Raw genomic sequence first — 18,602 nt, 5'->3', positions numbered from 1 at the left:
TGCCGTGGGCCTGAAGCCTGGAACAGAACTGAGGGACTTTGTGGTTGGCTCGAGATGCGAAGAGATCTACCAAGGGGGTGCCCCACACCTGGAAGATCTGTCGCACTACACGGGAATTAAGCGACCACTCGTGAGGTTGCATAATCCTGCTCAACCTGTCGGCCAGACTGTTGTTTACGCCTGCCAGATATGTGGCTTGGAGCACCATGCCGTGACAGCGAGCCCAGAGCCACATGCTGACGGCTTCCTGACACAGGGGGTGAGATCCGGTGCCCCCCCTGCTTGTTGATGTAATACATGGCAACCTGGTTGTGTGTCTGAATTTGGATAATTTGGTGGGACAGCCGATCTCTGAAAGCCTTCAGAGCGTTCCAGACCGCTCGTAACTCCAGGAGATTGATCTGCAGATCGCGTTCCTGGAGGGACCAGCTTCCCTGGGTGTGAAGCCCATCGACATGAGCTCCCCACCCTAGGAGAGACGCATCCGTAGTAAGCACCTTTTGTGGCTGAGGAATTTGGAAAGGACGTCCCACAGTCAAATTGGACCAAATCGTCCACCAATACAGGGATTTGAGAAAACTCGTGGACAGGTGGATCACGTCTTCTAGATCCCCAGCAGCCTGAAACCACTGGGAAGCTAGGGTCCATTGAGCAGATCGCATGTGACGGCGGGCCATGGGAGTCACATGAACTGTGGAGGCCATGTGGCCCAGCAATCTCAACATCTGCCAAGCTGTGATCTGCTGGGACGCTCGCACCCGCGAGACAAGGGACAACAAGTTGTTGGCTCTCGTCTCTGGGAGATAGGTACGAGCCGTCCGAGAATCCAGCAGAGCTCCTATGAATTCGAGTCTCTGTACTGGGAGAAGATGGGACTTTGGATAATTTATCACAAACCCCAGTAGCTCCAGGAGGCGAATAGTCATCTGCATGGACTGTAGAGCTCCTGCCTCGGATGTGTTCTTCACCAGCCAATCGTCGAGATAGGGGAACACGTGTACTCCCAGCCTGCGAAGCGCCGCCGCTACTACAGCCAAGCACTTCGTGAACACTCTGGGCGCAGAGGCGAGCCCAAAGGGTAGCACACAGTACTGGAAGTGACGTGTGCCCAGCTGAAATCGCAGATACTGTCTGTGAGCTGGCAGTATCGGGATGTGCGTGTAGGCGTCCTTCAAGTCCAGAGAGCATAGCCAGTCGTTTTCCTGAATCATGGGAAGAAGGTGCCCAGGGAAAGCATCCTGAACTTTTCCTTGACCAGATATTTGTTCAGGGCTCTTAGGTCTAGGATGGGACACATCCCCCGTTTTCTTTTCCACAAGGAAGTACCTGGAATAGAATCCCAGCCCTTCTTGCCCGGATGGCACGGGCTCGACCGCATTGGCGCTGAGAAGGGCGAAGAGTTCCTCTGCAAGTACCTGCTTGTGCTGGAAGCTGTAGGATTGAGCTCCCGGTGGGCAATTTGGAGGTTTGGAGGCCAAATTGAGGGTGTATCCTTGCTGGACTATTTGAAGAACCCAACGGTCGGAGGTTATGAGAGGCCACCTTTGGTGAAAAACTTTCAACCTCCCCCCGACCGGCAGATCGCCCGGCACTGACACGTTGATGTCAGCTATGCTCTGCTGGAGCCAGTCAAAAGCTCGCCCCCTGCTTTTGCTGGGGAGCCGTGGGGCCTTGCTGAGGCGCACGCTGCTGACGAGAGCGCGCGCGCGCTGGGGCTTAGCCTGGGCCACAGGCTGTCGAGAAGGAGGATTGTACCTACACTTACCAGAAGAGTAGGGAACAGTCTTCCTTCCCCCATAAAAACGTCTACCTGAGGAGGTAGATGCTGAAGGCTGCCGGTGGGAGAACTTGTCGAAAGCGGTATCCCGCTGGTGGAGCTGCTCTACCACCTGTTCGACTTTCTCTCCAAAAATATTGTCCGCTCGGAAAGGGGAGTCCGCAATCCGCTGCTGGATCCTATCCTCCAGGTCGGAGGCACGCAGCCATGAGAGTCTGCGCATCACCACACCTTGAGCAGCGGCCCTGGACGCGACATCAAAGGTATCATATACCCCTCTGGCCAGGAATTTTCTGCACGCCTTCAGCTGCCTGACCACCTCCTGAAATGGCTTGGCTTGCTCAGGAGGGAGCTTGTCCACCAAGCCCGCCAACTGCCGCACATTGTTCTGCATATGTATGCTCGTGTAGAACTGGTAAGACTGGATTTTGGCCACGAGCATAGAAGAATGGTAGGCCTTCCTCCCAAAGGAGTCTAAAGTTCTAGAGTCCTTGCCCGGGGGCGCCGAAGCATGCTCCCTAGAACTCTTAGCCTTCTTTAGGGCCAGATCCACCACACCAGAGTCATGAGGCAACTGAGTGAGCATCAGCTCTGGGTCCCCATGGATCCGGTACTGGGACTCGATCTTCTTGGGAATGTGGGGATTACTTAGAGGCTTGGTCCAGTTCGCCAGCAATGTCTTTTTTAGGACATGATGCATGGGTACTGTGGACACTTCCTTAGGTGGAAAAGGATAGTCCAGGAGCTCAAACATTTCAGCCCTGGGCTCGTCCTCCACAACCACCGGGAAGGGGATGGCCGTAGACATCTCCCGGACAAAGGCCGCAAAAGACAGACTCTCGGGAGGAGAAAGCTGCCTTTCAGGGGAGGGAGTGGGATCAGAAGGAAGGCCCTCAGACTCCTCGTCAGAGAAATATCTGATGTCCTCCTCCTCTTCCCATGAGGCCTCACCTTCGGTATCAGACACAAGTTCACGGACCTGTGTCTGAAGCCGTGCCCGGCTCGACTCCGTGGAACCACGGCCACGGTGGGAGCGTCGAGAGGTAGACTCCCTCGCCCGCACCGGCGAAGCTCCCTCCGCCGACGTAGTCGGGGAGCCTTCCTGGGAGGCGACCGCAGTCGGTACCGCATGCGGCACCGATGTCGGAGACCTCACCCCGGGCAAGGGGCCAGCCGGCGACTCACTCGACGGTACCGGTGGCGCAAGCACCCCCGGTACCGGAGGGGAAGGGCGCAACAGCTCTCCCAGAATCTCTGGGAGAACGGCCCGGAGACTCTCGTGCAGAGCGGCTGTGGAGAAAGACATGGAAGCCGATGCAGGCGTCGAAGTCAGAGTCTGTTCCGGGCATGGAGGCTGTTCCAGGCTGTCCAAGGCGGAGCGCATTGAAACCTCCTGAACAGAGGGTGAGCGGTCCTCCCGGTGCCGATGCCTACTGGGTGCCGACTCCCTCGGCGACCCAGAGCTCTCGGTACCGATGCGGGAAGGAGACCGGTGTCGATGCTTCTTTGACTTTTTCAAACTGGGCCAATCTCGCTACCTGAGTCCTCTTCTGTAAAAGGGCGCAAAGACTACAGGCCTGCGGGCAGTGCCCAGCCCCCAGACACTGAAGACACGACGCGTGCCTATCAGTGAGCGAGATTACCCGGGCGCACTGGGTGCACTTCTTGAAGCCGCTGGGAGACATCAATGACATGGGCAGTAAAATCACGCCGGCGAAATCAAAACTCGTACTGGCGGTAAAGGCACCAAAAATAGGGAGAGAAAAAACCCGAACCGAGGCCTCAAAAAGGCCTACCCCGAAAACGAAAGGAAACTTAGCGGGGCAAAAGCTGGAAACATGGGAAAAGGGAAAAGACCGTAAAGGTCTTCTTCTAATTTAATTAAATTTTTTTTTTTTTAGAGCAAAAACGTGAAGACGCGCGAGGGTCAACTTGAGGGGCGCGAAACGGCGCAACACACGACCGTCCCGAGCGCGGACAAAAGACTGACGAACACGAGCCGGTTCGGGCGGGAAGACGGCCGCGCATGCACGGTGCGCATCGGCGCGCGAGGACTAGCAAAGGCCTTTGCTAGTAAAGTTTTCCGATTGGAGGGGCTGCCGTGGACGTCACCCATCAGTGAGAACAAGCAGCCTGCTTGTCCTCGGAGAAATAAAATTGCACACCATAAACTGGCTAATCAAGGCACTGTGTTTTGGCACTAAGATGTAGTTTTGGGGGAAACACTGATCAAGAAATGCAAAAAGAAGAATTTTCAGTTTGTAGGCTGTCACACCAGGGGCATAGCTAGGTGGGGCCACGGGGGCATGGGCCCCCAAAGATTTAGCCATGGCCCCCTCTACTTTCGACCCCCCTCCCGCCACCACCAGGTACCTTTGCTGGTGGGGGTCCCCAACCCCCGCCAGCCGAAGTCATCTTCAGCGCCGGTCTCCGGCGCGTTCGCTGATCTGTTTCTGTGAGTCCTGACTCCTGACATCCTGCATGCACAGGCTCACAGAAACAGATCAGCGAACGTGCCGGAGACTGGCGCTGAAGAAGACCGGCTGGCGGGGGTTGGGGACCCCCCCTGCAAAGTTACCTGGTAGCGGGTCGAAAGTGGTGGGGGAGGGTCGGCTGCTGGGGGAGGCGGGCTAAAATGTGCCCCCCGGGCTCTGGACCCCCCTCTCGCCGAGGTCTGGCTACGCCCCTGTGTCACACACACACACACACACACACACACATTTAATGAATATTTTAGCATGACACGTAGCAAAAGGATTTGTTTCAACTGTGCTTTTGTGTACTTTAAAACGTAAGTAAAATAAGGCACCTTTTTATGTAATACGGCAAAATGTTTTGTATAAGCATTAATCTGGAAAGGAGAGGAACATCTAGACCTAATTTCTAGTAAAAGAAATGGACAGAGCTTTTGGTACCACCTAGCCGAGCTTCTTTGGATCATCTCGTTACAGGAGTGCCTTATTCCCCTTTTAGTTTCTCTCCTTTCCCTTCCCTCCCCCCTACGCAGGTCCCTTCCCCCTCTCTGACTCTTAACTTATGTGGATGGCTTTCATGAATATTATAGTTCCTGTCTCTTTCAAATTTTTATGTAAACTGCTTTGATGTGCTAAGTTAGCAAAGGTGGTATTTCAAATGCTAACTAAACTATTACCAAAACTATGAAGGCAAAAATCAATAAATATCCTAAACAAACTCTTAACTATAAAAGTACCAAGCAATTTAAAAAACCTACACTGGCAGATTAAATTTAAGGCATCTATTCATCCTCCTTAATATTTTGGCAGTACAGTTTAACACCTTCCTAAACTAACAATGTTAGGCCCTCATGATCAAAAGCAAACTCTGGCGCTAGAGGCTGTTAACGCCATACTAGCGCCAGAGTTTGCAGCCGACCCATGATCAGAGCCCTCGAGCGCCTGAAACAGCGCACTCGAGGGCTCTAAGCGCAAGTAGCATGCAAATGCATGCTAAACAGGGCTTCTAGCGCAATTAGCTTGCAAATGCATGCTAATTGGCGCTTAACGCATTCATCCCCAATGATCAGCGACCAGCGCGCCAAAGATTGGGTCGCTGGCCGCAGCAAAATCAACGCCAGCTCCGAGCTGGCGTTAGATTTTGTGGATCATTGGGGAGGAATGGTGAGCCCTGTCCAGTATGCAGTTGCATGCTGGCAGGCCCCCCTTCCCCCCCCCCCCCCCCCAAGGCGAACGGGGGCTGGAGGTCCGGTGGGTCTCCAGCCCCCGAAACCCCCAGAAATCGTCGATCCATCGACCGGGGGGGGGGGGGGGGGGCTGGAGGATCGGTGGGTCTCCAGCCCCCGAAACCCCCAGTAATCGTTGCTCCATCGATGGGGGGGGGGGGGGGGGTGGTGCTGGAGGTCTGGTGGACCTCCAGCCCACCCAAATCCTCCCCCCAGCGTTCTCCTTAAATTCCCTGGTGGTCCGTGGTGTCGTGACACCCCCTGGCCCCGTCCCGGCCCCCCTACCTTGTGTTGGAGGAGGGACGCAGCCTGCCTGCCTCCCTCCTCTTCCTGTCAGTCGAAGCTCAAAATGGCAGCGCCCAGCACCGTCCACTGCATCCTGGGATGCACTGGGCGGGGCTACAGACCAGTGCATCCCAGGATGCAGTGGGCGGTGCTGGGCGCCGCCATTTTGGGCTTCGACTGACAGGAAGAGGAGGGAGGCAGGCAGGCTGCGTCCCTCCTCCAACAGAAAGGTAGGGGGGCCGGGAGGGGGCCGGGACGGGGCCAGGGGGGTGTCACCACACCACGGACCACCAGGGAATTTAAAGACAACGCTGGGGGGAGGATTTGGGGTGGGCTGGAGGTCCACCGGACCTCCAGGCACCCCCCCCCCCCCCCCCGTCGATGGAGCAACGATTACTGGGGGTTTCGGGGGCTGGAGACCCACCGATCCTCCAGCCCCCACCCCACCCCCGTCGCTGGGTGGGAGAGGGTTTGGCCGGCGGCGGCGGCCACGACGTTTTCTGGGGGTTTGGGGGGGGGGGGGCCTCGTTGTTCGGGCCTCGGGCCAGGCTGTTTGACAGGTTTGGGCTTTTGACAGCCCAGACCTGTCAAACAAGTGCGGGAGGATTGTGCTGAGCGCATGCTCGGGCGCAATTCTCCCGCACTTCAACATGATAATCAAAGATAATAGTGCTGCTTAGATTAGCATGCATTATCTTTGATCATCGATGCAGAAAAGCCCTGCGCTATCCAGGCGCTATTTTTAGGGTGCTGTTTGGAACAGCGCGGGGCTTTTGATCATGAGGGCCTCAGAGAGCCTCCAAAATCTTCCTAAAAGTTAGCAAATTTGATTCAGAGTATCTCAAATGTCAACCTGTTCCACAATTACTGAAAAAGCTCTGGCCCAGCAACAATCTTTGTGCATAATACTCCTCGTAGGAACTGTTAACAGGGGAAGGCCGACAGTCGCTCAAAAGCGCATGGCTCAGAACAAGATATCTTTCAAAGATATCACTAAAACAGGGAAGATAGGGCATCCTGATAGCGAGATTGCAATAGAAACCATAGTAGACCAGGTGTCTTTAAATAAAAAGCAGACAAAAGATTGCAAATTATCACTGTCAACTGCTGAGTACAAGGTAAATAGGAACAAACAGTTTGAAATGTCTATATGCGAATGCCAGAAGCCTAAGAAATGAAAAAATAGATACAATATGCATCTCTGAGACCTGGTGGAAGGAGGATAACCAGTGGGATACTGTCATACCAGGATACAAATTATATTGCAGTGGTAAGGTGGATCGAATTGTAGGAGTGGTAGCACTGAATGTTAGAGGGGGCCTTGAATCAAATGCATTGAAAATTCTGCAGGACACAAAACACATCTTGGAATCCCTATGGATTGAAATTCCATGTGTAAAGGGGAAAAGGATAGTGATAGGAGTGTACTAACGTCCACCTAGCCAGGATGAACAGTCAGATGTCGAAATGTTATCAGAAATTAGAGAGGATAACAAACTGGGGAACGCAATAATGGATGATTTCATTTACCCCAATATTGACTGGATAAATGTAACATCAGGGCATGCTAGGGAAGTAAAATTCCTTTACAAAATCAAGGACTGTTTTATGGAGCAGCTGGTACAGGAATCAAAATTCTAGACCTAGACCTTAGTGGAGCACATGATCTGGTGCTGGGACAACTAGATAACAGTGACCATAATATGATCAGATTTGATATCAGCTCTGAAGTAAGTACACAAAGGAAATCCAATATGTTAGCGTTTAACTTACAAAATGGAGGCTGATAAATGAGAAGAACGGTGAAAACAACAACAACAAAAAAGAACCACTTAGAGGAGCAGCTGTGAAGGTCATAAATTTACATCAGGCATAGATGCTATTCAAAAAAAAGGAGGCAGGAAGGCCAAGCAACAGCCGGTATGGTTAAAAAGTGAGGTGAAGGAAGCTATTAGAGCTTAAAGAAAATCCTTCAAAAATATGGAAGAAGGATCCAACTGAAAATAATAAGAAACAGCATAAGGAATGGCAAGTCGAATGCAAAGCACTGATAAGAAAGGCAAAGAGGGACTTTGAAAAAAAAGATTGTATTGGAAGAAAAAACACATAGTAAAAACCTTTTTTAGGTATTTAAAAAGCACGAAGTCGGCAAAAGAATCAGTGGGACCGCTAGATGACAGAGGGGTAAAAGGGGCACTCAGGGAAGATAAAGCCATAGCGGAGAAATTACATAAATTCTTTGCTTCGGTCTTCACCGAGGAAGATTTGGGAGAGATACCAGCGCCAGAAATGGTATTCAAAGCTGATGAGTCAGAAAAACTGAATGAAATCTCTACAAACCTGAAGATGTAATGGTGTAATTTAACAAACTGAAGAGTAGCAATCACCTGGACCGGATGGTATTCATCCCAGAGTACTGATAGAATTGAAAAATGAACTGGCGGAACTATTGTTAGTAATATGTGATTTATCTTTAAAATCATTAAAATCAAGCATGGTACCAGAAGATTGGAGGGTGGCCAATGTAACGCCAATTTTTTAAAAAGGTTCCAGAGGTGATCCAGGAAATTATAGACTGGTGAGCCTGACGTTGGTGCCAGGCAAGATGGTAAAGCCTATTATAAAGAACAAAATTACAGAGCATATTCAAAAGCATGGGTTAATGAGACAAAGCCAACATGGATTTAGTGAAGGGAAATCTTGCCTCACTAATCTATTACATTTCTTTTGAATATTATTATTATTTGGTCCCAGGCCTGACTTTGGTTCATGATCCAAAATCAAAGAAAACTTATAGGCCTGTGTCTCTGCCTTGAACTCCAGTGTTGAAACACTGCAGAGCAAGAAGAAACACGCAAGGGTGGGGGTCTAACTTGCAGAGTTGCATGAATGTGGCAATATGGTGGTAACAGATGTTCTTGAGCAAAGATGGCTTCACAGGAAGATGACCAGGTGTCATAGAAAGTGTTTTGAGGAAGATGTGGTCAAAAATGTAGAAATGAGTGATCTTGCAAGAACATGACTTTGTCTTCCAGTAACAGGTGGTCTATTGTTGGCTTTTCCAGTAAAATACTAACCACTTCATTACCATAGCCAATCAGTGTTAACTATGACATTAATATAGATCCAATCAGGTGTGCTTACTGTCATATTATCCGTATCCTGAGTGGACATATAAAAATGAGTGTACTTCCTACTTCAAGCCAGAGAGACAGCCAAGCTGCACTCTCCCTACGAGAAACCAATCAATTGTATCAGAATTGGCAAAGTAACCCAATTGCTTTTTCATAGGTAGCTTTCAGTTTTTTTATATTTACTAATTGGCTTTTGAGTAGTAAAACAAAACATTAAAAACTCAGACCCAGAGCTGGGGTAATATACTCCCATAACCAATTGATTGTACATGTTACTTGCATAGTCTTTGGAGTCTCAGATATACAGGTTATTTTGTGGAGAATTCAGGAACAGTGATATCTACTTGATTTGCTGTCTGACCACTCCCCATATGAGAAATCTGCATTGACTGCTGTTACAATTAATCAGGTAGAAAACTGTTTAGTGAACATTGTACTACTAGATGTGCACCTAATAAACTTGAGGGCTGATTTGTATTTATTCAGTTTGTTATCTCCTACCTTGCTCAGAGTAAGTGCACAGCTCTGGTAATTGCGGAATCTAGATAAACAAGGTAAATATATACCAGAAGCAGCCTTGGGGTTGTTTCATCTTTCTCAGATATAAGTGGCCTTAACCCTATACTGGGAGTGATAGATAACCCCAGAACTCTTCACTTTCAAGGCGTGAACAAACATGTGGATAAAGGTGAGCCAGTTGATACTGTGTATCTGGATTTTCAAAAGGCATTTGACAAAGTACCTTATGAAAGACTCCAGAGGAAACTGGAGAGTCATGGGATAGGAGATTGTGTTCTATTGTTGATTAAAAACCGGTTAAAAGATAGAAAACAGAGAGTAGGGTTAAATGGTCAGTATTCTCAATGGAGAACAGCAGATAGTGGGGTTCCCCAGGGGTCTGTGCAGGGACCGTTGTTTTTTTAAAAGAACTTATTTATAAATTATCTAGAGATGGGAGTAACTAGTGAGGTAATTAAATTTGCTGACGACACAAAGTTATTCAAAGTTGATAAATCACAAGAGGATTGTGAAAAATTACAAGAGGGCCTCACGAGACTGGGACTCTGGGCATCCAAATGGCAGATGATGTTTAATGTGAGCAAGTGCAAAGTGATGCATGTGGGAAAGAGGAACACGAACTATAGTTCTGTGATGCAAAGTTCCACATTAGGAGACACCCACCAGGAAAGGGATGATACATTCAAACCCTCTGATCAGTGTGTGGCGGTGGCTAAAAAGCAAATAGAATGTTAGGTATTGTTAGGAAAGGACTAGAGAACAAAAATGACTGTTATAATGCCTTTGTATCGCTCCATGGTGTGACCACAACTCGAATATTGTGTGCAATTCTGGTCACCGCATCTCAAAAAAGAATTAGAAAAGGTACAGAGAAGGGTGACGAAAATGATTTATTTGTTACATTTATATCCCACATTTTCCCACCTATTTGTAGGCTCAATGTAGCTTACATAGTACCGGAGAGGCGTTACAGACTCCGGTGTAAACAAATACAAAGTGATGTTATAGTAAGATAAAGTTCATGTGGCATAACCACACTAGGGAATCATACAATGGAAGAGCTGTGTTATGTCCATTACGTTCTTTAGTTTTGTTGCAGAGATCAGGCATTTATGTTGGATCGGTAGAGTATGCCTTTTTATAAACAGGTTAGTTTTTAGTGTTTTCTGGAAGTTTAGGTGGTCATTCGTAGTTTTCAAGGCTTTTGGTAATGCGTTCCACAGTTGTGTGCTTATGTAGGAAAAACTGGACGCATAAGTTGATTTGTATTTGAGTCCTTTGCAGCTTGGGTAGCGCAGATAAAGAGGATGGGATGACTTCCCTATGAGGAAAAGGTAAAGCGGTTAGGGCTCTTCAGCTTGGAGAAAAGACGGCTGAGGGGAAATAGGATAAAGGTCTAGTGGGGTTTAAAAAAGGTTTGGATAGCTTCCTAAAAGAAAAGTCCATAAGCCATTATTAAGATTTATTTGAGGGAAAAATATTGCTTATTTCTAGGAAAAGCAGCATAAAATGTATTGTACTGTTTTGGGATCTTACCAGATACTTGGGATTGGCCACGGCTGGAAACAGGATGCTGGGCTTGATGGACCTCTGGTCTGTCCCAATATGGCAACACTTATGTACTTACGTTATATCATAGAGGCCTTAAAAGGGTAATACCACTGAATTCTGTCAACACGATAAGCAAAGAAAGAATCTGCTGTATGCTATTTACGCACAGATCCTATGGTAGTATCCTTCTCTGTGAGTTCCTGCTTGTGGCGAGCCATCATCTCTTTGATCTCCAACTCTTTCATGATCTTCTCTTTCTCCAGGTCTGAGTACTGCTCTTCTGCAATGGAGCGGGCAAGCTGTTCAGAGTCTGCTTTTGTCAGAGTGATCTCCAGCTGAGCAGCCAAGGAGTCTCTAAAATTCACAAGAAGGTGGTCTGATCAGCTGGTTGAAATTTAAAAAACAACAACATGGAAACAGAAAAAATAGCCCATGGAGAGAAATCTCTTGTACAGATATTTACGTCATTAGACCAATAGTTGTCATAAGCAGCTTGTGTGTGTAAAAATCACCATATCTCTCAAGATGCAGAATAATAACGTTTGTCAGTCCAAACTTCATTATTCTGCAAACATTATTTTCTGCGATCTATTTTGACCCTTTAGGCCTTTCTGGTATCTAAAGCTTAATTCAGCAGATTAAGCTGGACTGCTGACAAAGGAGTGTTTTGTGAACAGACTCTGGTTGTTGTATGCATTACTATTTCTTAGCCTGTCTTCTACTCATCTGATTGGCAGGATTTGGTGCCAACACTACAGATCTAGCCTCTGGACGTGGGGGAAACACAACCACTGCTAAATAGCAACACCTACAGGTGCAGCTCAGGTCACCGCATCTAAAAAAAGATATAGTGGAATTAGAAAAGGTGCAGAGAAGGGGAACAAAAATGATAAAGGGGATGGGACGACTTCCCTATGAGGAAAGGCTAAAGCGTCTGGGGCTCTTCAGCATGGAGAAAAGACGGCTAAGGGGAGATATGATAGAGATCTATAAAATAATGAGTGGAGTGGAAAATGTAGACGTGAAGCATCTGTTTACTCTTTCCAAAAATACTAGGAGTAGGAGGCATTCAATGAAGCTACTAAGTAGTAAATTTAAAATAAATCAGAGAAAATTTTTCTTCACTGAACGTGTAATTAAACTCTAGAATTCATTGCCAGAGAATGTGGTATAGGCGGTTAGCTTAGCGAGGTTTAAAAAGGTTTGGACAGCTTCCTAAAGGAAAAGTCCATAAACCATAATTAAAATGGACTAAGAGAAAATCTACTGCTTATTTATGGGATAAGCAGAATAAAATGTTTTGTACTTTTTTGGGATCTTGCCAGGCACTTGTGACCAGGATTGGCCACTGTTGGAAACAGGATGCTGGGCTTGATGGACCTTTGCTCTGTACCAGTATGGCAATACTTATGCACTTATGTACTCCTGAAAAAAGCCGTGGTTTGTGGTTTACTGACACCTGTTATTTTGATAGTTGTTCACAGAGAGAAGGTAGCATCTAATCCCAGAGAAACTCCTGACGTTAGCAAATGAAAACACTTAGTGTTTGGTAAGTATCAGTGAGCAAAAAGGGGGTAGGGTATGATTGGAAGTATAGGTGTAGTAGAAGGAAAGCCAAGATTAGGGGGGAGGAAAGAAATACATGTAAAAATATACTTCTTATTCTTGTATTTTTAATTCAAATAAAATGATCTCACCTCTCATCTTGTAACTCTTGGATCTTCTGTTGCATTTCTTTGCAAATCTTGGCTCTCTCTTCAGCTTCCTCTTTAAGTTCTCGAACCTGTGTCTTATAAAGAGTCTACCAATAGAAAAAAAATATTCATACAGTATTACTCTATAAAGCATTTTTATAGAACACCTAGGTAGAGAAGGCACACAAGTGCCCATTTAAAAAGATACATCAAAACAATCCACACTCAAAGCAATTACCTTCCTTAATTTTAACATGTATTAAGGCAATAACGTACATTTGCCTCATGGAGGAGTAGCCTAGTGGTTAGTGCAGTGGACTTTGATCCTGGGGAACTGAGTTCGATTCCCACTGCAGCTCCTTGTGACTGTGGGCAAGTCATTTAACCCTCCATTGCCCCTGGTACAAAATAAGTACCTGAATATACGTAAACCGCTTTGAATGTAGTTGCAAAAACCATTTCCCTTTCCCTATTATGCAGTAAACAGAAATATCCTGCATTATTACTGTAAGGAACATTAGTTTCAGTTACAACACCATCCATACTAATGAAATCTAAAGCATGCAAATACAGTACAAGCATAACACCTCATTATTATGCAAATCAAACAATACAGCTTGCAGTGAACTTTGCAAGTTGCATTACTGTGTGAAAAACACCAGCTCAAAGCTGGCATTTTTCACACCTGGGAGCATGGGGCTGTTAAACTGCTGCCCTAAGCTACTAGGGAACCTCTCTTAAAGAATAGGAACAATCCATCGGTCTCCCCCCCCCCCCCCCCCCCCCCAAACCCTCAAGATACAAAGTGTGTTCAATGGAGGCCCTGCCCACACTCTCTGGAAACACACACGCTCCTCTGAGAAAGACCCAGACCTGCTGAGGACTCCCAAACCCCTTCCCCCACCCCCGACCACCTTAACTAGTTCTTGTTTTATGTTGTGCTGATGACACAAAGTTATTCAAAGTCGTTAAATCGTGGGAGGATTGTGAAAAATTACAAGAGGACCTTACGAGACTGGAAGACTGGGCATCTGAATGGCAGATGACGTTTAATGTGAGCAAGTGCAAAGTGATGCATGTGGGAAAGAGGAACCCGAATTATAGCTACGTCATGAAAGGTTCCACATTAGGAGTCAAGGACCAAGAAACGGATCTAGGTGTCGTCGTTGATGATACGTTGAAACCCTCTGCTCAGTGTGCTGCTGCGGCTAAGAAAGCAAATAGAATGTTAGGTATTATTAGGAAAGGAATAGAAAACAAAAATGAGGATGTTATAATGCCTTTGTATCACTCCATGGTGCGACTGCACCTCGAATATTGTGTTCCATTCTGGCCTCTTCAGCATGGAGAAAAGGTATCTGAGGGGAGATATGATAGAGGTCTATAAAATAATGAGTGGAGTTGAACTGGTAGATGTAAAGCGTCTGTACACGCTTTCCAAAAATACCAGGACTAGGGAGCATGCGATGAAGCTAGAATGTAGTAAATTTAAAACGAATTGGAGAAACTTTTCTTCACTCAACGTGTAAAGAGTGGAGGAGTGGCCTAGTGGTTAGGGTGGTGGACTTTGGTCCTGGGGAATTGAGTTCGATTCCCGGCACAGGCAGCTCCTTGTGACTCTGGGCAAGTCACTTAACCCTCCATTGCCCCATGTAAGCCGCATTGAGCCTGCCATGAGTGGGAAAGCGCGGGGTACAAATGTAACAAAAAAAAAAAAATTAAACTCTGGAATTCATTGTCAGAGAATGTGGTAAAGGCGGTTAGCTTAGTGTAGTTTTAAAAAAAGGTTTGGACTGCTTCCTAAAGGAAAAGTCCATAGACCGTTATTAAATGGACTTGGGGAAAATCCACTATTTCTGGGATAAGCGGTATAAAATGTTTTGTACATTTTTGGGATCTTGCCAGGTATTTGTGACCTGGATTGGCCACTGCTGGAAACAGGAAGTTAGGCTCGATGGACCTTTGGTCTTTCCCAGTATGGCAATACTTATGTATTTATGCAACAAGGGGGGGGAGGGATTATGAGGGAAGGGGAGTGTTTGAATAAGACTGGTGGTCTTTTGTGTTTAAAATGTGGGAACAAAATGGGAGGAACTATATGGGGTGAACAGGTACAGGGGTTTGTTACACTGCATTGAACCTGACATATGTGTCCAGAAGGAACAATGGGTAAAGTTGTGCTATATCTCAATTTTAAAAATTAAATATGTAAAAATATAAAAATAATTTTACTTGAAAAATTACTAGGAATTGGACCAATGATTATATAGTGGAGTTGAACGACCACCGAATAATTTTTGGCTAACTCTAGGGTCTGAGGTCTGTTCTCAGAACAGAGACCAGTTTTGGAAACCATGGCCCTGCTACTTTGTTGCCACAAATTTAGCTGCTCAGACTCATACATACTTAACAGCTCTCTCTCATCATTGGGAATCTTACACACGTGGGACTAGATTCTAAATGGTAAAATTATGTATCATACCTGATAATTTTCTTTCCATTAATCATAGCTGATCAATCCATAGACTGGTGGGTTGTGTCCATCTACCAGCAGGTGGAGATAGAGAGCAAACTTTTGCCTCCCTATATGTGGTCATGTGCTGCCGGAAACTCCTCAGTATGTCGATATCAAAGCTCCATCCGCAGGACTCAGCACTTAGAGAATTACACCCACAAAGGGACACTCTGCCCAGCTCACCACCGCCTAAACGGGGGAGGGGAATTAACCCAGGTCATCCCCACACAAGTGGGGGAGGGGAATCCGTCCAGCTCATCCCCGCGGAGCGGGGGAGGGACACCACCCCGCCGATGCGGGGGGATCTGGCTTATCCTGCAACCGCAACCGCGGGAGGAGCTGACTGACCCCAACACCGCCGAAGCGGGAGGGGTGCAAAGCTGCCCTACAGCCGCACGAAGCGGGAGGGAGTGCCGGCAGAATTTAAATCTCAATCCAGCCCCGTAAAATGGAGGGGAGAGGAATGCAGCAGCTCACTGTAACACAAACTCGTCTCAACTCTTGAAGAATCCAAGTGAAAAAAGAACTTGAACACGAAGTCCTCCTGAAGTAACTGAAGACTAAACTTGAACCTAAAATTCAACCAGAATATAAACAGTACAGATATCTGGGAGGGGCTATGGATTGATCAGCTATGATTAATGGAAAGAAAATTATCAGGTATGATACATAATTTTACCTTCCATATCATCAAGCTGATCAATCCATAGACTGGTGGGATGTACCGAAGCAGTACTCACCCAGGGCGGGACATTGAAATCCCTGACCGCAACACTGAAGCTCCAAACCGGGCCTCCGCCCGAGCAGCCACAGTCAAGCGGTAATGCCTGGAGAAGGTATGGGCCGATGCCCAAGTTGCCGCCTTGCATATCTCTTCCAAGGAGACGGACCCGGCCTCTGCCATTGAGGCCGCCAGAGCTCTAGTGGAGTGAGCCTTCAGCTGGATAGGCGGCACCTTCCCCGCGGCCACATAAGCCGCTGCAATGGCTTCCTTGACCCATCTTGCCACTGTAGGCTTAGAAGCCTGCAGACCCTTACGAGGACCTGTAAACAGGACAAACAGATGATCCGATTTCCGGAAATCATTGGTCACTTCCAAGTATCTGATGATGACTCGTCTCACATCCAGAAATTTGAGAGCAGAGTATTCCTCTGGGTAGTCCTCCCTACGAAAGGAAGGGAGACAGAGCTGCTGATTCACATGGAAGCGAGAAACAATCTTGGGCAGGAAGGAAGGCACTGTGCGAATAGTCACTCCTGCCTCAGTGAACTGCAGAAAAGGCTCTCGACATGAGAGTGCTTGGAGCTCGGAAACTCTTCTGGCTGAAGTGATAGCCACCAAAAAGACTGCTTTCAACGTCAGGTCTTTCAGAGATGCCCTAGACAAGGGTTCAAAAGGCGGCTTCTGCAAGGCTCTTAGCACCAGGTTGAGATTCCACGCAGGCAACACTGAGTGCAGAGGAGGGCGCAGGTGATTAACTCCCTTGAGAAAGCGCACCACATCTGGCTGCGAAGCCAGGGAAGCACCCTTCAGGCGGCCCCTGAAGCAAGCCAGAGCCGCTACCTGGACTTTAAGGGAACTGAGCGACAGGCCTTTCTCCAGACCTTCTTGCAGGAACGCCAACACTGAAGAAATTGGAGCAGTGAAGGGAGAAAGTGAGCCTGCTTCACACCACGCTGCAAAGGTACGCCAAACCCTGGCGTAAGCAGTAGAAGTACAGCGCTTCCTCGCGCTCAGCATAGTGGCGATGACCTTGTCTGAGAAGCCCTTCTTTTTCAGACGCTGCCGCTCAATAGCCAGGCCGTAAGACCAAAGGGGGAGGGATCCTCCATCACCACGGGACCCTGATGTAACAGGCCCTGCTCTACTGGCAGCCGCAGAGGATCGTCGACTGAGAGCCTGATCAAGTCCGCATACCAGGGACGTCTGGGCCAATCCGGACCCACCAGGATTATCCGGCCCGGATGCTTTGCCACCCGGTCTAGCACCCTGCCCAGCATGGGCCAGGGCGGGAACACATAGAGAAGCTCTTGTGTCGGCCACTGTTGGAGAAGAGCATCTACTCCCAGGGATCGAGGGTCCCGTCCTCTGCTGAAAAAGCGCGGCACTTGGCAATTGGCCGATGACGCCATCAGATCTAGGCTCGGCTGGCCCCAGCGCTTCGTGATGTCCAAGAACGCCTGAGCAGATAGCTGCCACTCTCCGGGCTCCAAGGTATGGCGACTGAGAAAGTCCGCCTTGACATTCATGACTCCGGCAATGTGGGCCGCTGACAGCTGTTCCAGGTTCGCTTCCGCCCACTGGCATAGATTCATGGCCTCCTTGGCTAGAGGGGCGCTCTTGGTACCTCCCTGGTGGTTGACATAGGCCACAGCCATGGCATTGTCCGACAGGACCCGTACTGGCTTCAACGCCAGTACCGGGATGAACTCCAAAAGCGCCAACCGAATGGCTCTGAGTTCCAGGAGGTTGATAGACCACTTTGCCTCTGCAGGAGACCAGAGCCCCTGCGCTGTCCTTCCCAAGCAGTGGGCTCCCCAGCCCGACAAAGAGGCGTCCGTCGTGACGACAATCCACTCTGGGGTCACCAGAGGCATTCCCGCAGACAACTTGTCTGTCTGCAGCCACCAGCTCAGCGCCTTGCGCACTGCTGGGTCCAAGGGAAGGCGCACAGCATAATCCTCCGACATCGGAGTCCAGCGCTGCAGCAGAGAGTGTTGAAGTGGTCTCATATGAGCCCTGGCCCAGGGCACTACTTCCATCGTGGCCATCATAGAGCCCAACAGCTGCACATAGTCCCAAGCCCAAAGAGGAGAGTCTACTAGGAACTGGTCCACCTGAGCCTGAACTTTGACAATCCGATTGTCTGGCAGGAACACTCTGCCCACTTGGGTGTCGAATCGAACTCCCAGATACTCCAGGGACTGAGTCGGGCGCAGCTGGCTCTTCTCCCAGTTGATGATCCATCCCAGGGAGCTCTAAAGAGCAACTACCCGGTCCACAGCTTTGCCGCACTCTGCATAAGAGGGGGCTCGGATCAACCAGTCGTCCACATAAGGATGGACTTGTATTCCTTCCTTTCGCAGGAAGGCCGCTATGACCACCATTACTTTGGAAAAGGTCCGCGGAGCAGTAGCCAACCCGAAAGGGAGGGCTCTGAACTGGAAGTGTTGTCCCAGGACTGCAAAACGCAGAAAGCGTTGATGAGGAGGCCAGATGGGAATATGCAGGTACGCTTCCTTGATGTCCAAGGAAGCCAAGAACTCTCCTGCCTTCACTGCCGCTATAACAGAGCGGAGAGTCTCCATGCGAAAGTGCCGCACTTTCAAGGCCCGATTGACCCCTTTGAGGTCGAGGATAGGCCGGACAGAACCTCCTTTCTTTGGTACCACAAAGTAAATGGAGTAACGTCCCTTGCCAAGCTGA

General features: G+C 48.4%; 1 protein-coding gene across 1 annotated transcript in view; it reads right to left on the bottom strand.

Moving 5' to 3' along the window:
• The window catches only part of ROCK2 (Rho associated coiled-coil containing protein kinase 2), a 428,174-nt gene that overhangs the window by 103,986 nt on the left and 305,586 nt on the right, over positions 1 to 18,602 (bottom strand). The window contains exons 21-22 of the mRNA XM_030198858.1: positions 12,664 to 12,767; positions 11,134 to 11,320 (exon numbers count right to left, since the gene is read on the bottom strand). Coding sequence (XP_030054718.1) covers positions 11,134 to 11,320; positions 12,664 to 12,767 — 291 coding nt within the window. The remainder of the gene's footprint in view (positions 1 to 11,133; positions 11,321 to 12,663; positions 12,768 to 18,602) is intronic.

This window comes from Microcaecilia unicolor, chromosome 3 (assembly GCF_901765095.1).
Source record: "Microcaecilia unicolor chromosome 3, aMicUni1.1, whole genome shotgun sequence".
In the NCBI taxonomy this organism is placed as follows: Eukaryota; Metazoa; Chordata; class Amphibia; order Gymnophiona; family Siphonopidae; genus Microcaecilia; species Microcaecilia unicolor.
The sequence above is the reverse complement of the archived record's forward strand: the minus strand, read 5'-3'. Positions and strand labels throughout refer to the sequence as shown.